Source organism: Triturus cristatus, chromosome 5_2 (assembly GCF_964204655.1).
Source record: "Triturus cristatus chromosome 5_2, aTriCri1.1, whole genome shotgun sequence".
In the NCBI taxonomy this organism is placed as follows: Eukaryota; Metazoa; Chordata; class Amphibia; order Caudata; family Salamandridae; genus Triturus; species Triturus cristatus.
Window position 1 is genome coordinate 984,973,666 of NC_140588.1, and position 23,892 is coordinate 984,997,557.

General features: G+C 49.8%; 1 protein-coding gene across 2 annotated transcripts in view; it reads left to right on the forward strand.

The window, feature by feature from the left end:
- The window catches only part of ATRX (ATRX chromatin remodeler), a 1,501,634-nt gene that overhangs the window by 1,424,168 nt on the left and 53,574 nt on the right, over positions 1-23,892 (forward strand). For both annotated transcript variants that reach the window (XM_085608236.1, XM_085608237.1), the window contains exon 33: positions 3,716-3,811. In XM_085608236.1, coding sequence (XP_085464362.1) covers positions 3,716-3,811 — 96 coding nt within the window. The remainder of the gene's footprint in view (positions 1-3,715; positions 3,812-23,892) is intronic.

The window sequence follows — 23,892 nt, forward strand, 5'->3', positions numbered from 1 at the left end:
GTCCACCGGGGAACGACACTGCTTTTAAGGCTGCCCTTGCGGATGTGGTTGGCTCGCTGGCTCCTAGGTGTGCTAACTTTAGCATAGTAGGTGACTTAAATATACATCTTGATCAGACGTCATCTCTATCCATCAGCTCCTTGTTAGCGGACCTGGAAGCGATGCAATTTAACCAACTAGTCACCTCCCCCACCCATATAGGAGGTCATATACTTGACCCCTTTTTTACCACCCTAGTTCGGGCTAGATCATCTGACCCGATGGTGGTGGGTTGGACTGACCATCTGTTGGTCAAGGTGTCATGCCCCCTAGAAAATCCGCAATTTAAACCTGTGGATAAACAGATCTTAAAGCGCAATTGGCGTAAACTCAAGTTGGAGGAGTTTGTCAGGATATTGGAGGCACAACCCCTGGGCAAACTGCAGGATGTGGAACAGGGATATGAACAGTATTGCAACTGGGTCCTTACTGCCCTCGATTCTCTTATACCTCTGCGCTGGGCTAAATGTCACGTAAAAAATCGCAGCCCTTGGTATAATGAGACTCTTGCCGAACTTAAGAGAACTTGCAGGCAAGCTGAGAGGGCCTGGCGAAAATCCTTTGATCCCACGTTAAAATCACTGTACTTTGCCCAGCTTAAGACCTATCACAGAGCTATCTGTCAAACCCGGGCCGCTTACTATGCAGCTGAGTTTTCCAACAGCCCTAACCCTTCTAAGTTCATTTTCAAGGTACTCAAAGACCTGATGGGGAAACGGGCTACCTCGCAAGAAATCTGCACGGACTCTCACTGTGAAAGTTTGGCATCCTTTTTCGTGGGGAAGGTGCAGACAATCTATCGAGGATTTATACCATCTGTCTTCGGGGATGCTCTTAGTGATATGAAGGTCCCGGTGTCCGAAACTCTGTCCATCCTGCCGGCTATGTCTAACGAGGTATTTGACACTCTGAGCCTTAAAATTAAATCTGGCTCCCCCTTAGACCCATTGAAGCCGGAGTTCCTTATTCGTCTCCCGCCTCTCTGTCGTGAACCCATTTTGGACGTGATTAATCTTTCCCTCAGTGAGGGCGTGGTCCCGCCATCCTGGAAGCAAGCTGTGGTCACCCCTATTCTGAAGAAATCCAACTCTGACCCCTTGCTCCCGGAGAATTACCGGCCCATCTCCCTCCTGCCTTGGACCGCCAAGGTCACTGAGGCACACGTGAATTCCATCTTGTCTGCCCACCTCTCTCGTAATAACATTCTTGACGAGAGTCAAAATGGTTTTCGCGCCCAACACAGCACTGAAACTGCTTTGCTCTTCATGACCGAGCATTTGCGGTCAGTGCTGGATGCGGGGCAGACTGCGGCACTCCTATTGTTAGACCTGAGTGCCGCGTTTGACACGGTGTCTCATGACATTCTGATGCGGCGCTTGGAGGAAGTGGGTATTGGGGGGAAGGCTCTTCAGTGGTTCCGCTCCTTCCTCTCGGACCGTTTTTTCAAAGTAGCCATTCCACCTGGCCAGTCCTCTTTCCATTCTTTGGAACTGGGAGTCCCTCAGGGTTCTGCTTTAAGCCCCACATTGTTCAACTTGTATGTGAAACCGTTGGCCGCTGTCGTCAGGCAATGTGGCCTTACCATGACATCGTATGCCGACGACACGCAGCTGGCGGTGACACTCAGTGGGGACCCTGAGGTGACTGCGCCCAGGTTCCGTGCAGGACTTATAGCTGTGGCTAGCTGGATGCGTAGCAACTGCCTACAGCTTAATGCTAAGAAAACCGAGGTCCTGGTTGTGGGGAAGCAGGCGGAACTTTGGGGAGACCAGTGGTGGCCTTCTGAACTCGGGGTGTCCCCCATTCCAGCGGCCGAAGTTAAAAATCTGGGGGTGTGGCTGGATTCCAATCTTTCTTATACCAGCCATACAAAGAAGACAGCAGCTACCTGTTTTGGTATTCTGCGAGGGCTGAGGTCAGTCCTCAAATTCTTTGACCCCCCCACTCGGCAACTGGTGGTTCAGGCCTCTATTCTTTCCCGGCTGGACTACGGGAGTGCCTTGCTTCTTGGAGTCAACCAGGCTGAGGCTACTAGGCTTCAGAGGGTGCAGAACGCTGCTGCACGGGCCATTGTTGGCCTTCCGAGACGAGGCTCTGTCTCTGCTGTTCTGACCTCCCTTCACTGGCTTCCGGTCAGACAGAGAATCAAATTTAAGGCTCTCTGTCTGACATTTAAGATCCTGAAGCTTTCCTCTCCCCCTGCTTTGGCGGGCCTTATTTCTCCTTACGTCCCCACGCGGTCTCTCAGGTCTGAATCTTACCATCTGGCGACTAAGCCTAGGTTCAGGCTGAGTAGGATGGGAGGACGCTCTTTTCGTGTTCTGGCGGCTGATCTATGGAATTCCCTTCCTTTACATATTCGCGCCCTAAACAGCCTGACTCTTTTTAGACGCGCCATTAAAACACATCTGTTTGCCCCTGCTATCTGATTTCTCTTTTCTTGGCCTTGACCTGTTGTGTTGTGTACCTGATCAGGCGCCAGGACGCCCCTTCGCTGGGGCAGCTGTGCGCCTAATAAAAGTGAATAACATAACATAACATTGTTTTACTACAATGCAAGTTAGTGGGAAAATTAATTTCCCTTGATTTTTTTCCTAAATCTCTCTAAAATATTCCCAAATATTGTCTTGTATGCTAAATTTGTTATGTTTACCACCTTTGCAGTTTCGCTCAGACCTAATCAAGCATTTCATTAAATGCATACCTACAGAGAGCAAACCTCCATGATCTCTGCACTCCTGACACCACCTGTCCACACGCTGTGCCCTCACCAAATCAAATATGTTATTAGCCTTCTACGTTTGTCTGTTTGGTATTCTACTGCTGTTTTCATGCCATGCTCTTCCTATGATATACAAATATATTGTTGAAACTTCAATTAATTTTAACTTATTGATGTTACTGCAGTAGTTTCTGTATCTTACTTTTCCAGATGCTATTCACCATACCAGTGTACTATCCAGTACTGTTCTCTTCTGGGTCACATAATAGCCCTGATCTGTCACAAATGTGTAAAAACAGTTCTAGATTAAAATTATTACCACTATATAATATAAATAAACAACTTTTGACATGACATCAAAACGTTGGGCAATCATGCTGGTAGCTTTTTTCTTGCATTGGCCACCAGTATGAATCCCACTGCTCAGGAAGATGAAATGGTGAGTTTAGACACCTAGCCATTTTAGTTCTTTCCCTACCCTCTCGGTTGACACTGCCTGCAAAGTTGGTAACAACAAAATTGACATATAATCGAGTGACACCCTACGCTCAACATTTTAGTATTTTTCCCCCCTGTTCTTGGCATTTTCTCCAGTTCCCTCTCCTTTGAGAGCTTTGTGTTTACGGTCTCCCATTGCATTGTCATAGGTTTTGTTTTGTAGTGCTTTTTCTTAACACACAAAACTCATTCGGATTTATCATGACTCATGATCAGATCACTTTTTGGTACTCATTTTTCACTAATTCTTTGTCTTAAAACTGTGGGAACAAATGTAAAGCGGTGGTTTAAAGTTGTTTGGTGTTGTCTTTGTGTCAGTGAATAATCTGCTAGTTATGTGTCTTATCATGCTACCAACACAAAACAATTTGTGATTACAATATAGCCCCATACAATGTTAGTAATTAAAAACAGAAAGTAGTTATTTTTATGTTGAATGTTTTCTTTTTCTTCTAGGATCTTATTAACCAAGGCAGAGAGAAAGTGGTGGAAGCCACCAACAATATAACATCTGTGAGAATGCAACCTCTTGATGATATCATTTCAGTTTTGGTAAGTGAAAACACCACATTTTTGGCTCGGCACTTTCTCATTTTCAACTTGTAACACAATGCAAATCTTGTTTCCAATTCCTGAATTTCTTTTGCAGGATCTTAATCTTTAAATGCTCTGATTCAATATTAGCAGGATATATTTCAGAGTAGAACAAGTCTTCTGCAGCACACCAACATGGTCTGTCACAATGCAATGCAGAGTGTACAACTGGATCCACCAGTACCTGTAACCTTCAGTTCTTCTGTACATATTAGCAACTCTTTGCTGCCAGGAAGTCCTCAGGAGTATTCACATTTTGGGTTTTCCATAATTTGATCATTCAAATTAATTTTAATATTCCCCACTGTAATGTTGAATATCCATGGGATGTATGGTTATTACATGCCAACAGTTTATATTGCTGCGCAAGTACTCATGTCTGTTTTTCAACATTGAATCTTTTGTATATTCACATGCTTAAATTATACCATGTCGTTTTATTAAGAGTCGTTTGATTCAACTCCTACACTTAAGGTCCTAAAGTGGAGCCTCCCTTTTCTATAGGATTTATTTTTAAGTGAGTCACTTTCTTTCTCAACAGCAAGGTTTGATGTGCATGAAGTACAGTACTTGTCAGCAAGGCCTTTCCTCTCTGAAGGGGTAGCCTCATAGACAGGGAAGCTTTTCCAGAAGGGGAGCCATGTCCGTGAGGCTTGATGCCTGAAATACAGACTTGTCATTGAGGCCTACTCACTGGTGCAGCAGCAGTGGTGTAACAAGTGTGTCATGTTCCCTTTCACCAAGGGGTTGTTACACCAGTTTTGAAATAAAAATGTAGCCATATTAGGAGTGCAGAGGGGCCCTCACCCCCCTGGCCCAATGCCACTGCACTTTCTGCACTTGTAATAGCTACACATGAAGCTTTTGTCAATAACTTAAATAACGCAACTGTTAAACCTGGCATCCTTGCTGTGGTTTCCCCTAACTTTTTGCCTTCAGACCTCCTGTTTTTGTGGACTTAGTTTTTGCTGGTCTTAGGACTCTGCGCACTTTACCACTGCTAACCAGTGCTTAATTGCATGTGCTAGCTCCTTAAACATGGTAAGCTTGCCTTATGTCCATTTTGCATTTGTAATTTACTGAAAAGTCCCTAGTAAAGCAACATGTAAATTAAATGCTACTAATGGGCCTGTAGCACTGGTTGAACCACCCAATTAGGTAGCACTTTAAACCCTGTGTGTGTGCAGTTTTAAACTCCAATTTCGACCTGGCAAAATAAAACTTTTGCCAGGTCCAAAACTGTCATTTTAATACATATTAGTCACCCCGAAGGTAGGTCCTGGGCATCCCCAAGGGCTGTGAGTAGTATATTTATACGGTTGGACATGTGTGTAGGAAGCGGGCGTTTCTGTTGCAGTAACCCCCCACCCCCCCACCCCCCCACACACTTTTTGCCAGATTTTTGATGCACTTTGACTTGATGTGCCCTGGATTCCTGTCAATCAGGTTCCCAGGACCTGTGTTCTTTCCCAATACTGTACATTGGTACTCACAATTGGCTCCTCTCTGGCCACGTGTACGTCCTTTATAAAGCTGCAGCACATAGTGTGCACCCTTGAAGGTCATGTGTGTACACACGTACACACATATACACACACACTCGCACACACACACACCATTTATTTTATTTGGCTGTTGTTTAGGTGCAGAGAAAAATAAAGAGCCGACATGGCACACATGCTTGTGTGCCATTCATGCAACCCACTGCCTATGAAAAAGGTAAGACACCCCTCTAGCTGGTTGCACTATACCACTGGTGAGGGTACAGTTGAATGAGCACTGTATCCCTACAGTGTCTAAGTTCATTGTAAGTGTAGCAAAACCATTAAAGAGTATATGGTCTGGGAGTTTGTCATTACGAACTCCACAGCACCATAATGGCTTTACCCCTGAATTTTGGGAAATTTGATAGCAAACTTCTCAGCATAATAAACCCACCCTGATGCCAGTGTGGGATTTATTATATAATGCACTCGGAGGGAATCTTAGAGATGCCCCCTGAAAAACGAACTGTCTCTGATGGGTTCCCTGACTGGTAAACACCAGCCTGCCACCACGAGACTTGTTTCTAGACCCCTGGGGTGGAAGCCTTTGCTCCCTGGGCCCAAAAACAAAGCCTTTCATGGGTGGAGGTGTTCACACCTCCCCCAGGTCAGAAAAAGCCATCTGTGGCAGCGGACCTTCAAAGGCCTTGCTGCCTTTGTAACACAACCCCCAGCATCTCCTGCTATCAGGAGCAGGCCACCTTCCTGTCTCACCCCCTTTTAGTTGGGTAGATAGGTGGGAAAAATGAGACCTTTGCAGATCCCACCCCCTCAGGTGAGGGAGGCAAGGTGAAGCCCACTCTTCAGTGCCCGCCTTCTTGTAGATGGCAGGCACTCTTCAATCAGGATTAGGGATTGTGCCCACTCCCACACTTGGGGTGAGCACACTGAGAGTGTAGTCAACCTAAGGTCAGTAGCCCTTTGGCTACTGACCTTGAGACCCCTGAAACGCTCCATAAATACAGTAGTTCGAGGCATATGAGCTGCAGATCGTACACTGTGCATTAGATCGCCATCTGGTGTTGGGCTCTGATGCTTGCAACTTGTTGTTGTCTTGGAAGAAGTCTTTTGTAGACACGAGATAGGTGACTCCTCCCTTGGACGATAGTGTGCATGGGCATAGACTCCATCCTCAGATTGTTTTTTTCCACCATTGGGTTTGGATGGAACTTTTGCACTCCGGTTCGAAACTTTGTTTTTCAAGTTTTTTAGACGCACAAACTCTCTATAACTCTCCGGTATTGTCTCCGATCGCGTAATCTTTGACGCGCGTCTCAACAACTCGATTCCGGTCATCGACGCGGGCCATTGGGCCTATCCACGCCGTCGGGTCTACATCTCATGGAAAGTACTCCATTAATAAAATGCCCCCAGTGTGGAGCGAAATTCCCACACAGTGACCATCACAAGGTCTGTAATCTGTGTCTCTCGCCAGAACACGACGAGAACAATTGCCAGGCCTGCGCCTCTTTTTGATCGAAAAAGACCATCCGTGATCATCGGGCCCGACGACCCATCATGGTGCAGAAAGCAGCTCCGGCACCAGCGGACATCTTCAACGAAGGCCCAGATGTCCCAGAGGAAGATTCCGAAGACCTGGAAATCGTGTCCAAAGCAGCAGACTCAGACGACCACATCACTCCTGGTCAACGAGTGAGTACAACTGCCCCTAGCCCCTTTCCACCAGTGAAAAAGAAAGCTCTGGTCAAGACTTCGCCTGCTGGCCCCAGTCGCGACCGAAAACATATTTCAGAAGCCCCGCCCTCGGGCTCTGCTCCGAAGATAAAGGACAAGCCTTCCGGTAGCTCGGCACCGAGCAAACCGCATATCGCTATCCGCAAGGCGCCTTCGGCACCGAAGCCGTGAGAGCAACCTACTCCCAAAAAGAAATCGGCTCTGACCACTTCGAAGCCGAAACATCAACCTTCGGATCCGAAACCAAACCCGTCAGAACCGAAAAAGATTTCAGTCTCCATAGCCGAGCCAAAGGACTCCTAAACACCTCCTAAGGCCTCGGACCACAAATCCCAACCCCGTTCGGACCTGAAAAAGTCAGCGCAGAAACCGGTTATCGAGGAGGAAGAACTTTTTCGACCGGCTCCTGTAGATCCCAAACAGGAAAAAATCCAGATTGACCCCAAAACAGGACATGTGGCTGCTGTGCCACACAAGAAGAGGAAGCTGGACACAACAGGGACTCCTGCAGTGCTTTTGAAGAAAAAAGACTGTGCCACTTCACCTGTAAAACCCTCTTCTCCTGTTCTTCCTACTCCTGCTCTTCCTCCTATACCTCTCTCACCTTCATAGCCTATAACACTTCCACCACATACACCACCACCACAGGATGATGATAATGTAGGGGGAGGCAACAATGCCCCTTTCACTGACCCTGACAATGATACAGACACACCACAGGATGATTGGGACGATTATGATGACCCAATAGATCCCCCAGACCTCCCAGATCCCCAGCCATATCCAATAAAACCATCTCTCCCTAGATGACAATATTGGGGGAGATGGCGTTCACATGTATTCAGACCCTGCCGATGAGGATTTCCTCCTAGACACTTTTGAACAGTCGCAAAAATCTGTCCAAATACTGCCAATGTTTAAAAGGGTCATTAAACATGCCCCAGACATATTCAAAGACCCAGTGAGAGCTAGAATTCTCAATCCGAGAATTGATGAGAAATACAAACCAGCCCCCGATGATCCACCCTACATCAAAGGGCAGCTTCCCCTAGACTCACTAGTAGTGTCTAATACTAGAAAACGCGCCAATTCCCAAACCTCCAGTGACGCACCACCTCTGGATAAGGAATCTAAGTTGCTAGATGCCTCTGGCAAGAGAGTAGCTGCCCCAGCAGCCAATCACTGGCGCATAGCTAACACCTAAGCATTACTTGCTAGGTATAATAGGGCTCACTATGACCAACTAGAAACTCTATTACAGCATTTACTTGATCAGTACAAGACTCAGGCGAATGACTTAATTCAAAAAGGCAAATTAATAACTAACGCCTCCATCAAGTGTGCCCTTGACGCAGCCGACACAGTCTCTAGGTCCATTAAAACGAGTGTGCTACTCAGACGACATGCCTGGCTGCGCATTTCTGATGGATACATCTGCCAGTGGATTCCTCACCTTGTGAATATCCCCTGCGCCAGCAACATTCGGAAACTTTTGTAGCAGTCCACGCCGATGGGGTCGACGACGACGTCACAGAGACACGGCTCCGCTCGCGACTCCGCTGACGTCACCGGCTCCATAAGAAGACCTCGTCGGCGTGATGACGCCAGTTCCCTTTTTTCCGCGCCGTCGAAGCCAACGGATTTCGGGAATCGCTGTTGTTAGCGTTGTTGATACTTTGTGTATTTTCGTTGTTTTTCCTGTCTTCTTTAAAGATGTCGACAAAGAAGTCTGGATTTAAGCCTTGCCGGGAGTGTGGCAAGCATATGTCCATCACTGATCCACATGAGGACTGTGTGTGGTGTTTATCCTCGGACCACGACATGGATGGCTGTACCAGCTGCCGTAAGATGAGCACGAAGGCTCTGAAGGAACGGGAGGCAAAGCTCTTTATTGCCAAAATGAAGAAGGAGAAGAGAGGGAGAAGGAGATCGAGATCTCGATCGAAGTCGAGGTCGGCGTCGAAGTCGACTTCGGGGCATGCTTCTCGAGCTAAGAAGCACAAGAAAAAGAGAAGACACTCCTCTCGGCACCATTCAGATAAGAGCACGGCGCCGAAGCCGAAGTCACCTGCTCGGCGTCGAAGGGACTCTATTTCTCCTTCTCCTGTGCTGGGTTCGCCTGCTGGTCCTTCATCTCCGGTGGTCTCTTTGTCTCCGGCTTCGCCAGTTCCAGCCCGGACTCCGACGCCGGTTCCGGCTCCGGTTCCGGCACCGGCTCCATCTCCGCCCCCGGAAGATCTTCAAGCCCCGGGTGAGCCTGCGACGCCGTTGATTCCACCGTCGGCGCCGGTTGGCCCGAGTCCGGTGGGGCCTGACCAGTATCCTGCCTTCCCTGGGCCAGGTCAGGACCCCTCGCATTACTTAAATGCGATGTATGGGGTATTTGCTCGTGCCATGTATGCCCCTGGTGCACCTGCGGGTCCGATGGGTCCTTTGGCATTTAACTTAGGGGTGCCGCAAGTGTATCCTCAGGCCCCTTTCTATCCATTTTATCCAGCGACGTCGTCTTGGAATCCTCCGGCTCCGAGAACGTCGACGCCGCTTCCATCCTCGCCGGCTCGACCTCGTTCGACGCCGATGGCTCCGCCGGATCCACGGCCGGCGCCGTCAGAGTAGATTACGGCGCCGCCGAGGATTCGAATTCGCTCCAGAAGGGAGACTCAGAGGATTATTGAGGAGCAGAGATACCTTCAGGAGGAAGCGGAAGATGGAGAATTGGTGGAGTCGGATGAGGTTTTTGACGAGCTTAAAGAGGCTAGTGGCTTGGACCTGTCTCCTGAGTGGGAGATTACTCCGCCATCAGATGAGCCATCCAAGGACGTTGCACCCTACCATGCAGTCATAAGGAGAGCTGCGGAGTTGCTTGATCTCCAACTTCCAACAACTGAGTTTAAGTCGAACATTTTGACTGAAGTGTTGCATTCTCCCATGGCGGTATCAGAGCCTTTGCTTCCCTTTAATGAGGCCATTGTGGAACCTGTGTTGGAGGTGTGGCGCAAACCTTTTTCTGCTCCTGCAGTCTCTAAGACGATCGCTAGGAGATACAGAGCGTCCCCAGGGGATCCAGAATTTTTGTCGTCTCATTCATCGCCTGAGAGCCTGGTGATTCAGGCAGCTTGTTCTGGGAAGTCTAAAGGAGCTTTTCCACAGGTCCCTGGGGACAGAGAGGCAAAAAGGCTGGACCAATCGGCAAAGAAGGTGTTTTCATCAGCCAGCATGGCCTTGAAATCGACTAACGCCACATGTCTTTTGGGACGCTATGTACACGCGCTGATGGATTCGGCTAAGAAACTGGCGCCGAAACTACATGATGAGGATAGATCTGGTTTTAACGACATCTTGGCTGATGCTCAGGCTGCTGCGCGGCAAGTGATCCAAAGTGGGCTGGACACTGCAGATTCTGTTGCAAGGATCATGGGGTCGTCTATTGCAACTAGGAGAAGTGCTTGGTTGAGAACTTCGGAGTTCTCTCAAGATGTGCAATCAACCCTATTGGATCTACCGTTTGATGGGTCTGGCCTGTTTGGGGAAAAAGGCAGATGCTGCTCTGGAAAGATTCAAAGAGAGCAAGGCAACTGCTAAATCTTTGGGACTCCAGTCTCAGTCGAGAGGGTCTTTTAAGAGGTACAGAGGTTTTGAAAGAACATCTTTTCGAACCTATAGGCAGACTCAGCAGCAGCAAGGTTCCTCGTCGAGAGGTTACAGAGGAAGAATCAGGGGTCGCACACGTGGCAGTCAGCTCTCCTCCTCCTCTTCCTCAGCCCCTCCCACCACCGCAAAACAGCCCTAGATCCGCCATTCCGGATCAGGCTGGTCCTGTGGGAATCTGTAACTACAGATCTCTGGGTTCAAGATCTTGTAGAAAATGGGTACGCCCTTCCCTTTCGGTAATTCCCTCCAAATTGCCCTCCTTGCCAAGGGGCTTGCTCGGAGGACCACCGTCTTCTCCTGCAGGAGGAAGTCCTGAAGTTGTTTCAGAAAGGTGCGATAGAGGTGGTTCCAGAGGAGGAGAGGGGTCAGGGATGCTACTCCCGGTATTTCCTGATTCCGAAAAAGGACGGCAGGTTACGGACGATATTGTACCTCAGAATCTTGAATCTTTATCTAAAACAAGAGAAGTTCAAGATGCACACCCTTGCTCAGGTTCTTCAAGCGCTGAATCAGGAGGACTGGATGGTGTCCATCGACTTGCAGGATGCGTATTCTCACATCCCAATCCTGAAGTCGCACAGAAAGTATCTCCGTTTCACGGTAGGGTCGCAACATTATCAGTTTGCGGTCCTCTCGTTTGGTCTTACTTCTGCACCTCGGGTCTTCACGAAGGTGATGGCAGTGGTGGCAGCCCATCTCAGAAGGTCAGGGATCTCAGTTTTCCCCTATCTGGACGACTGGCTGATCAAAGCGGAGTCTCCAGAGAAGGTGCTGCCTCAACTGCGGGATACAACTCAACTCTTGTACAACTTGGGTTTTTCGATAAACGTGCCCAAATCTCACCTGGTGCCCTCTCAGCGCAACCTGTTCATAGGTGCGGTACTGGACACTACTGTTTGTCGAGCATTCCCTCCTCCTCAAAGGATTCTCGACATTCAGGAAATGATTCCTTTATTTTACAACGGAGCGGTTGTTCCGGTTCTGAAGGTCCTTCGCCTGCTCGGTCTGTTTGCTTCTTGCATTCTGTTGGTCAACCATGCACGCTGGCGCATGAGGGCGCTCCAGTGGTGCCTCCGCAAGCAGTGGTATCAGCACAAGGGAGATCTCAGGGAGTCTGTGAGGATCTCCAGAGAAGCTGCGGTGGATCTATCTTGGTGGGGCATGGAGGGCAATCCGTCTCAAGGAAAGCCCTTTCATCTTCCTCCATCGGTGGCAACAGTGATAACGGATGCATCCACCTTAGGGTGGGGTGCTCATCTGGGGGATCTGGAGATCAAGGGTCTTTGGTCTCCAGAGGAAAGGTTTCTTCACATCAACCTTCTGGAATTGCGGGCGATACGTTTGGCGCTCAAGGCCTTCCTCCCTTCCCTTCGCGGTCAGTCTGTTCAAGTCCTGACGGACAACACTACCGCGATGTGGTATATAAACAAACAGGGAGGAGTGGGGTCTCTTTGTCTCTGCAGAGAGGCCCTGCGTCTATGGTCCTGAGCTCAGGACCATCAGATTTGTCTGATGGCAAATCATCTGGCCGGGGTGCTGAACGTGCGTGCGGACAGTCTCAGTCGGCAGTTCTCCGCCGACCACGAGTGGAGGCTCCATCCGGAGGTGGTTCGTCACGTCTTTCAGACGTGGGGAACTCCTCGGGTGGATCTATTTGCCACCCCCGAGAACGCGCACTGTCCGTTGTTCTGCAGTCTCCAGTATCCGTTGGGGGACGCGTTTCAGCTGAGTTGGGGCTCACGACTCCTTTACGCGTTTCCTCCCATACCCTTGATTCCTCGGGTTCTGAGGAAGATTCGCCAAGACCGGGCCCAAGTTATATTGATCGCCCCGGATTGGCCAAGAAGGGTGTGGTACACAGATCTTCTCCACCTCTCCTCGTGCCCTCCGCTCCATCTCCCTCTGAGGGCAGACCTCCTCTCGCAGTCGGAGGGGCAGGTTCTACACCCCCACCTCCAGAGCTTACACCTTCATGCCTGGAGATTGAACGGGGCAACCTGAATTCTTTCTCTCTCCCGCCGGATGTGGTGGATGTTATTTTATCGGCCAGGCGACACTCCACCAAATCTATTTATTCATATAGGTGGTCTAAATTTGTTCTCTGGTGTGGAGAGAGGTCCATTGATCCCTTGAAGGCTCGTCTGTCTAATATTCTACAGTTTGCCCTTTCTCTTGCTCAGCAAGGCTTTGCTGTGGCTACTGTGAAAGGATATTTATCGGCTCTATCGGCTTTCCTTTGTTTGCCGGATCAGCCGTCGCTGTTCAAGTCACCTATTGTTCTTCGTTTTATAAAGGGCCTTACAAATAAGTTTCCTCCTACTCCCTTTATTGTGCCTCAATGGGATTTAAACCTTGTACTAACCTATCTTATGGGTTCTCCCTTCGAGCCCTTACACAAGTGTCCCTTGAGGCTGCTGTCCTTTAAGACAGTTTTCCTCGTTGCAATCACCTCGGCAAGGAGAGTAAGTGAGCTTCAAGCTCTAAGTTCAAAACCCCTATTCTTAACCATTCATGCTGAACGAATGATACTCAGGACCAGGGCTGCGTTTTTGCCTAAGGTGGTAACTCCCTTCCATTTGGGGCAGTCCATTACCCTTCCTTCTTTCTATCCTCCCCCTCACCCTTCCAAGGAGGAGGAGAGACTTCACCGCTTGGACCCTAAGAGGGCGGTGAGCTTCTACCTGGACAGGACAAGGGACTCCAGGATTGATGACCAGCTCTTTGTGGGCTTTGCTGGCTGCAGGAAAGGTCGAGCAGTGCACAAGCGCACCCTTTCCAGGTGGATTGTCTTGTGCATCAAGATATGCTACTCCCTAGCTGATAAGGAGCCTCCGGAGGGATTGAGGGCTCATTCTACCAGAGCAAAGTCTTCCACATCTGCCTTAACTAGGGGTGTTCCGGGGGAGGACATTTGTAGGGCGGCAACTTGGGCCTCCCTCCACACCTTCGCAAAACATTATTGCTTAGACACCGAGGTGAGGAGGGACGGACATTTTGCGCGATCCGTCCTTAAGGACTTTCTGGTATAGAAGGGTGGACACCCTCCTCTGGGAGTGGGGACGGCTGTGGAATCTATTCACAAGGTGAGGAATCCACTGGCAGATGTATCCATCAGAAGAACAAGTTACTTACCTTCGGTAACGCTTTTTCTGGTGGATACAGTATCTGCCTGTGGATTCCTCACCGCCTCCCCGTTGTCCATCCTTCTATACCTACAATTCTGTTGATGGTATTTCAAAATGTGTTTTGTTACTGTCAAGGGCATTATGTTTTTTCTTGTGCCTTGCTATTTATTTTCCACACTGTGTGTGTTGATTTGCATATCATGTACTGTGTATATTGTATATGTATATATTGCTGTCAGTCCGTCCGTGTGCCTTGAAGGCACGGAAAAAAGGGGCGGAACTGACGTCATCACGCCGACGAGGTCTTCTTATGGAGCCGGTGACGTCAGCGGAGTCGCGAGCGGAGCCGTGTCTCTGTGACGTCATCGTCGACCCCATCGGCGTGGACTGCTACAAAAGTTTCCGAATGTTGCTGGCGCAGGGGATATTCACAAGGTGAGGAATCCACAGGCAGATACTGTATCCACCAGAAAAAGCGTTACCGAAGGTAAGTAACTTGTTCTTCAGGCTTCAAACAGGAGGTAGAAACGACCATCCTCAACCAGCCGTTCAATCAGGAACCGCTGTTTGGACCGGCTGTAGACACCACTCTGGAGAAAATGAAAAAGGACACGGAGACTGCTAAATCTAGGCGAGCATTACCGTCTCCATCCACACGTGGTTCCTATCGGCGCTCCTTTTATAGAGGAGCATCCAAAAACATGGCAACAGACACTACCTCCTCTTCTTCCAAAAACACAACACAAACATCCCCCAAGAGAGGATATTTTATTGGGGGATACAGGAGAAATAACAACAAAGGGAGAGGCCAAGGTAACAATAACACTCGCACCTCCCCCGCTAATAAACAGTGACTTCCCTCCACTCCCCCCAGACCATTCCACTCCAGTCGGGGGAAGACTTTCACAGTTCTTACCTGTCTGGGATTCCATCACAACAGACAATTGGGTAAGACAAATTATCCAGTATGGTTACTACCCCGAACTCACAGCAACCCCACCCAGCATTCCACCCAAACAACGTCCAGTGTCCACAGAACACATTACGCTCTTAAGACAAAAAGTTCTCTCACTGCTTCAAAAGCACGCAATAGAACCAGTTCCCTTACAGCATCAAGGAACAGGGGTTTACTCACTGTATTTCCTAATCCCCAAAAAGGACAGGTCCCTAAGGCCAATACTTGACCTCAGACTCCTCAATCTCTATATACAGTCTGATCATTTTCATATGATCACTCTTCAACAGGTTCTCCCGTTGCTACAACAAGGCGATTTCCTTGCCACACTAGATCTCAAGGACGCCTACTTCCACATTCTCATGCACCCTGCTCACAGGAAGTAGCTAAGGTTCATAGTGGACGGACAACACTATCAGCTCAAAGTCCTTCCATTCAGGGTGACCACCGCACCCAGAGTGTTCACAAAGTGCCTTGCAGTAGTAGCAGCACACTTAAGAAGACAACAAATCCATGTCATTTCATATCTCGACGACTGGCTAATAAAAGCCAAATCATTCAACCAGTGTGTTCATCACACTCGTCAAACTATCCAGCTGCTACACGTCTTGGGATTCACAGTAAATTACCCCAAGTCCAATTTCCAGCCCTCCCACATACATCAGTATATAGGGGCCACAATAGACACCTCCAAAGCTCCATCATATCCCTGTCCAGCCAGGATAGCCAGTATAAAAGCCCTAAGCAGCAAATTTCAACCGCAGCACTGCCTCCCAGCAAGGGTATTCATGCAACTCATAGGGATGATGGCCTCTTGCATCTTTATCGTACCTCATGCAAGACTTCAGATGCGCCCCTTACAGGAATGCCTAGCACGTCAGTGGAACCAGGCTCAAGGACAACTTACAGATCTGGTGTTGGTGGACAGCCACACACATCGCTCTCTGCAGTGGTGGAACTCGCGAAACCTGTCCAAAGGGCGGCCGTTCCTCAAGCTGGTTCCGCAGATAGTGCTAACAGCAGGCGCATCACTCACCGGTTGGGGAGCCCATCTCCTAAACCACACAATTCAAGGCAGCTGGACCACTCAACAGAAAGTGCTCCATATCAATCACCTAGAATTACTGGCAATATTTCTAGCATTAAAATCATTCCAAGTACATCTACAACACAAGACTGTCCTAATCCGCACAGACAACATGACAGCCATGTACTACATACAGAAACAAGGAGGCACACATTCTTTGCAGCGGTCCCAGCTCGCACAAAACATTTGCAGATGGGCCATCCCACAAAATATATACCTGCTGGCAGAACATCTTCCAGGAATTCACAATCACATTGCGGATCTGCTAAGTCGACAGACACAGCAGATACACGAATGGGAACTTCATCCCCAAGTTCTCCACCCTTTCTTCCACATGTGGGGTCAACCAGACATAGATCTGTTCGCCACACACGCAAACGCAAAATGCCCAACCTTTGCCACCAGGTTCCCGCACCCGTTGTCCAAAGGCAATGCAATATTGTGAGAAAGTGGCTCTGTATATACTGTGCCCTAATAGGTACAGTGTGTACAGAGTCCACAGTTCCCAGAAGTTTGGCAGAGGCTTAAGTTAGATATAACCTTACTCTTTAAAGTGGTAGCTTGGTCGAGCAGTAAGGCAGTATCAGAGGACAGTGTAAAGCATTTGTTGCACACACTCAGTCAGCAAATGGTCTCACACACTCAATAACTGAACTCTAGGCCAATGGTTCATATAAAAATATATGTCTGTTTTATTCTAGAACCAACAATAGGTATTAAAATATACTTTCTCACAATGAGATGCTTTAGTTAAGTACTTTTGCAATATGCAATTGACATTTGTAGATAGTTACAGGTTGGTGCAAGAGACAACACAATTTCAAACACAATAATGCATTGAGCTCAGTGGAAGATTTAAGTTATTTGCAATATATTACTTTCAGGATTACTTTTCGAACTCCAGGACTGGATCCTAGATTCAGGCCTGGGACAGTTCTTGGAAACAAGTGATAATAGTCGACTTGTTACTGTTGTGATTTTTAGGCAATATTTTGCTATTTTAAAAGTCGACAGAAGAAATTTCCCAGAAAAACAGTCAATGATTTCCTATGGAAGGAAATTGGGATACTGGTAAGTACGGTTGTGAAAAATTTTCAGGGTCAGTGCTGGGCACCAAGATCCAGCACTGGGATCTCTCCTAATAGCAGGTGAGTATTTTAGTGTTCGTTACTCGGCTGATTTTTGGTGAATATTTTAAGTTTTAGAAACTCCACACTTTGACTGGTTTCTTCTGAAATTTCTTCTATGTTACCCTATGGAGAAAATTGAGTTATCGGCTTTTGGGTAAGTACTCGACTGGCAGAGTTAAGGTTCTCCCAGGGGCAGGTAAGTACAGTTGTTACACCCTCAGCGGCACAGGGGCAGCCGGGTGCAGAGTGAGTTAGGCCCAATGTTATCCTATGGGAGGCAGGGGGCCTTGGTTAGTGGCTGCTGACTAGCAGGCCACGCGGTTGTGGGAGCTGGGCTCCTGGTCACTTGCTCAGGGCAAATGGGGAAGTAGATAGGTGTAGAGGTTACACTGCCAGGGCCACACTGGCAGCTGGGTGCAGGGTGCTTTGAGCCTTCGGGCGCTTGATGGGTTTCAATGGGAAAGCTCCTGGTTGGAAAAAGGCTGCAAGCTCGGGGACGAAGATTCTTCAGGTGCCACCACCACTTCGAGAAGTAAGTTGGGTAGTTGGAGGAAAGGTAGGTACCCAGGAGTTGGGCACAGTGGGCCGCAGGGTGCAGGGGTGCTTTTTGGTGTCGGGGAAATCTTACCCTCTGTTGATCGTGGTTGGGGAGGTACCTGGTTCTGAGGCTGCAGGCGTCGTCAGGAGGGTCGAGGGAAGTCCTTGGGTGCCGGACTCAGGGTCACAGTCGCCGGGGGGTCGTCCTCGTGGTCTTTGTTCACTCCGGCACAGGCCAGGCTTGGCGGGTGCAGAGTGTGCAGGGTTCGCGGTTCCGGGCTGATGCCAGGGATTAGAAGCTGATTTTGAGCAGAGCCTCTGCCCATGGGAGTCCCAGGTGCTTAGAGCCAAAAGGTAGCCAGGTACTCCAGGGTTTGTGAGGTTGCTGGCCACAAGAGGTGCCGGGATGTAGCAGGAGCAGGTTTGAGGGTCGACAGGCCGGTAGGGCTGGGGCCAAAGCAGTTGGTGTCTTCCTCTTCTTAGCAGCTGCACGGCAGGTCTTCTTTCTTCTTTCTCTTCTTTGTATTTTGGAATCTGGAATCTGAGGAAGGAAGGTTCAGGGTGCCCCTAAATACTAAGTGCGTTACAGGTAGGTAAAGGGCAGGGACCAATGGGTCCCTGTCCTGGGGTGGGTACACCCCCTATTCTGCCACTCTCCTGTGGGAGGGGGGCAGTAGCCTAGTCCTGATTGGGCAGGGCCTCCCATCTTCAAGATGGCGAACGCCCGGAGATGTGCTTCACCTCACCTCGCCCACCTGAGGGGTGGGGTTGGCAGGCTGGCACATACCCTGTCCTTATTTGGGGTTTTCGGCCAGGCTTCCTGCCAGAGTGGGGGCTGCAAGTGGCCTGGGGAAGTTCACAGAGGCGGCATGCCTTTGAAGCTTCCCCATGTCCATCCTGGGGGAGGAGACCTAGCACCTCGCCCAGGATGTGCATTGTTGCAGGCCCAGGAGAGCAGGGGCTCTCCTACCCAGGGGTCCAGCATCATGTCTGCTGTGTGGCAGCCTAGGCAGCCTCCCAGACCAGACGTGGATTGTAGGTTAGGTTTCAGGGGGCATCTCTAAGATGCCCTCTGGGGTGCTTGGTACTTTAAATCCCACACTGGCATCAGTGCGGGTTTCATGTGCTGAGAAGTTTGATACCAAACTTCTCAGTCTTCAGTGTTGCCATTATGGTGCTGTGGAGCTCGTGTTTGACGAGCTCTCAGTACCATGTACTCGTAAATGGCAGCACTGCGCTTACAGTGCCCAGGAATGGACCTGGGTACTGTAGAGGCACAGGACTCATGCTCCTGTGCCCACACCACTGGCATAGGGCACCCAGCTAGAGGGGTGGCTGATGTATGCCAGGGCAGTGTAGGTGGTGGGCATGGCACACAGGGATGTGTGCCATGTCTACTCTTTGTTTTGTCTTGTACCCAGACACTCAGCCTGCAAGGACAGTGTGTGTGTGTGTGTGTGTGTGTGTGTGTGTGTGTGTGTTAGGGTACAGGGCCTCTAAGGGTGGCACAATGAGTGCTGCAGCCCTTAGAGGCCTTCCCTGGTCACAAGGACCTGGGTACCTAGGGTACCATTTACCAGGGGCTGACATGTGACCAGGGTTTGCCAATTTGGGTTTGAGGTTTTTAGGAAGGAACATAGGCCCTGGGCACCTGATTGGCAGGAGTCCAGGGCACACCCAGTCAAAGTACATTCAGCAATTCAGCAAAAAGTGGGGGCATACCATGCAAGAAAGATGGCACTTTCTCACAGATATGGATTAACTGGTCAGGCAGATTTGCGTATGCTTTTCCGCCACTCCCACTGATTCCCCTAGTAGTGTGCAAGCTCAGACAACAGTCTCTCAAGATGATCCTGGTTGCTTCCACATGGGCATGCCAACCGTGGTTTTCAAAATTATTGGAATTCTCAGTGGTTCCACACCAAAAACGATGCCTCTCCCAAACATTAACGCAGAACCATGGAGAGATAACCTTCCGCCAGACTGTATGAACATCATTAAAGAAGCCAGACGCCCTACTACTAGAGCTTGCTATGTAGCAAAATGGAAAAGATTTGTCATCTACTGCAACAATAATAAAATTGATCCACTGGATGCTTCCATCCAGGACATCATTTGCTATTTGCTACACTTACAAACATGTAATCTAGCATATTCATCCATACAATAACATCTAGCAGCGCTTGCTGCTTATTTACAAAACAGACAAAGCCTTTATGGAGGGACTTAAAAGAATAATTCCTCCCAGACTGCCACCCTCTCCAGTGTGGAATTTAAACATTGTTCTTACCCGGCTCATGGGTCCCCATTTGAACCTCTACCTAAATGTGAACTTCAGTTCCTCACATGGAAAGTTGCCTTCCTTGTCGCAATTACCTCTCTCAGAACGGTAAGCGAGATCCAGGCTTTTAACCATACAAGAACCATTCTTAGTTTGTAGCCTTCTCCCCACCTCATAAAGGTAACCCCATCTCTAAAGCTGGGATCGCCAGTTGGATAGTAAAATGCATTCAAATATGCTACCAAAAGTCTAAATGCACATTGACAATTCCTCCTAGAGCACATTCAACAGGCAAACTAGGGGCTTCCATGGCATTCTTAGGGAACATTCCCTTAGATGACATATGTAAAGCAGCAACATGGTCTACACCACACACTTTCACCAAACACTATTGTGTTGACGTGCAGGCTAAGCAACAAGCTTCTGTAGGTCAGGCTGTTCTTTAAAACACTTTTTCAAACTACTACAACGGATACAGTTGACCACCGCTAGGGGAAACACTGCTGTACAGTCTATGCACAGTGTACGATCTGCAGCTCATATGCCTCGAATGGAAAATTCTTATTACCATATGCATCTGTTCTTGGCATGTAGAGCTGCAGATCCGTACACGCCCACCCGCCTCCCCGGGACCTGTATCCATTCCAGTACTATCTTAATTAGATACATTCACATGGACATCTCTTCTACTTCTTACTGACTCCATCATTTCCCATCATGGTGAAAAACAATCTGAGGATTGAGTCGATGCCCATGCGCACTATCGTCCAAGGGAGGAGTCGCCTATCTCGTGACTACAAAAGACTTCTTCCAAGACAACAACAAGGTGCAAGCATCTGAGCCCAAAACCAGATGGCGATCTAAAGCACAGTGTACGGACCTGCAGCTCTACGTGCCAAGAACAGATGCATCCTGGTAAGTAGCATTTTCCTTTAGGGGGCAGACCTGAACCAAGAAGGCAGATACCTGCAACCTACGAAGAAGGAACAAGAAAGACGCCCAGCAGAGGAGACTGCAGAGAATAACTGACTTGGCCCCAGCCCTACCGGCCGGTCTTCAGTTTCCTGAGATCCTGCGTATAGGAAGCTGGCTCTGTATATACTATACCAAGTCCAGTGGATCCCCAAAGGTAGGCAGAGGCTAAAGTAGATGATACCTTACTCTCTATTTGTGATTGTGTGGGTGAGCAGTAAAGCTTTATCAGAGGATAGCGTTAGGCATTTATTGTACACACTCAGGCAAAAAATGATATCACACACTCCGACTCGGTCTCTGAGAACAATTTTGTTTGTATAAAAATATTATTTAGTTGTATTTCTATTATCTGAAAGAAACACGTTAGTTATAGATTCCTTACCTTAGAATTACCCCAGGCGTCAGACTAGATCCGGAAAGTTTTTTCGTCAAGAGTACCTCTGCACGTCGGCAGGTGGCGTTAGTCGGCTCCACGTCCGTCCTTGGCATCATGGTCGCCAGGATAACGTTGCGGTAGCTACTTAGACGCCGCCCTCGCCCGCTGACGTCAGTTCTTTCTTTTTCCGCGCCAGCCAGCGCAGATCCGGAGAGAGCAGTACCTCCAGTCATTTTTTGACCAAACTTTTTGAGCGACTTTAGTTGGTCTTTTTTGAGTCTACGACTCCTGGTGCACAATGGATGCCCGGATTCAAGGCATGCGTTTCCTGTACCAGACTGCACCTCTTTTGCCTGGAGTGCGACCAAGACTCCAAGTCGTGCTCCGACTGCCGGGCCATGGTTCCGAAGGCTTTGCGGGAGCGGTTATGAAAGCTGCTTGAGTGCTGGCAGTCGGCGCCGCGCCGTTCGAGGTCCCAATCGCGGAGCCATCACCGCTCGTCCAAGTCATCGAAGTCTTCGCACTCGGGGTCGGGTTAGTCGAAGCACAAAAAGAAGTCAAAGAAGCATCGTCCTTCTTAGACTTCTCCTTATAGGTTGGCTGACGCGACGAGGGATGCGGGCGGGGCCCAAAGAGTCGACTCTGGGCTTCCCTCCCTTCCTGGGACCTGTAACGACTGCTGTCCAGCTTCGTAAATTTTACGAGGCGATGCGCGCCATCTTTGGGCAGCCTGAACCTGCTGGCTCTCCTTCGGGCCCCGCGGGCTCGGTTGGTGGGCCTAGGCCTTCTCTGCCGTCGACTCCGGTGCAGCAGGCCTGGATGCAGATCGGTGCCGGTTGACCTTATAACACATCCAAGGGCGCCGCTTCCTCCGGCACCCCAACCGATGCCGGTCGTGTCCCCGACAGGTGTCGACCCCGGCCTCCATCCCGATGTTGACCCGGAGCCTGACCGGCATCGCCTGACGTCTGATCCGGCGCAGAGTGGGATTTTGTGCCCCTGTTCACTCCTGGGGTCCCTCTTTAGCCAGATTGGCAACCTGAGGAGGAGGAGGAGGACTAGGAGGGTTCAGGTGACCCTTTAACTGATCAGCTAGGATCTGAACACAACTGGAGGGAGGAACTGGGGTACGCCAGTGGTCTCTACAACTCCCTGACCTTGGCATGTTGTCTCCTCCTCGAGGTGGTGTTGCGTAAGGCAGCCGAGGCTCTCAACCTCGAGCTTCCTACGGGGACGGTCGGGACTAACCTCCTGACAGAGGTCCTTCAGCCAGCTGCGGGCTCTTCGGAGCTCCTGCAGCCGTTTGGACACTTGATCCAGGCTCAACCCGGGGGCTCCCGTGGACAGGATGATTCCCCGACGCCTCCGCCTGGCTCCAGGCGACCCCACTTTCCTCTCCCAACACCCCACCCCGGAGAGCTTGGTGGTCCAAACCTCCACTTCCGAGAGCGCATTCCCTACCGCTCCACCGGAAAGGGAATCCAAGTAGTTGGATCATCTTGGGAAGAAGATTTTCTCTTCCCCCAGCTTGGGACTGCGGTTGGTAAACCCCGCATGTCTATTGGGCTGTTATTCTCACTCTGTGTGGGATACGGTTGCGCAGGTGCTGCCTTAGTGTCCGGAGGAGGCCCAGACAGTGCTCTCCCAGGCTGTCGGTGGGAGAGATGTGGCGAAGTTTACCATCTGTTGTGGACTGGATACAGCCGACTCTCTAGGCAGGACAGTTTCCACGTCTGTAGCCCTTAGTCACTACACCTGGATGAGATCAACTGGCTTTTCGCTGGATGTCCAGAACACCCTCATAGACATACCTTTTGATGGCCATCGCCTTTTTGGCGACAAAGCGGACAAGGCTCTAGAGCGCTTCAGGGACTCACGGGTTACGACCAAGTCCTTGGACCTCTCCAGCCGCCCAGCGCACTCTGCTTTTTGCCCCTTTTGTGGCTATTGAAGGGGTGCCCCTCTACATCCCGCCCAGAGCCACAGGCCGCAGCAAGTTTCCCAACCTTTGCGCGGCTGGTAATGTGGGAACCGCTGTCGTGGTTCAGGGGGCTAGTGGGCAGCCAACTACCCCTCTGCAGCACCCTCCAAACCCTCCTAGTCCGACCTTTCAGGCTCATCAAACGCCAGTGGGAGGCAGGATCGGCCATCACCTCCCCCACTGGTGCACCATCATGTCGGACCGGTGGGTTTTGCAGATAGTCCGAAGGGGCTGCTCCCTCCCCTTCGAGGCTACCCCTCCAGCCATGCCATCTCAATACCACTGCATGTTGGAGGATCACCTGGCACTTCCCCAACTGGAAGTTACAGCTCTCTTGGCCAAGGGAGCCATGGAGCACGTTCCTGTCCCAGAAGTAGGTTGTGGTTGTTATTCCCACTACTTTCTGGTACCCAAGAAGGACAAGGGCCTGCGTCCTATCTTGGACCTCAGGAACGTCAACCGCTTCCTCCGGAAGGAGAAGTTCAAGATGTTAATGATTGCTCAGGTCTTATCTGCTCTCGACCCTGGAGACGGGATGGTAGCGTTAGACTTGCAGGATGCTTTTTTTCACATCCCCGTCCTGCCGTCCCACCGGCATCACCTGCAGTTCACGGTAGATGTTGAGCATTTTCAGTTTACCGTGCTCCCCTTTGCCCTTAACAGTGTCCCTCAAGTGTTCTCGAAAGTGATGGCGGTGGTCGC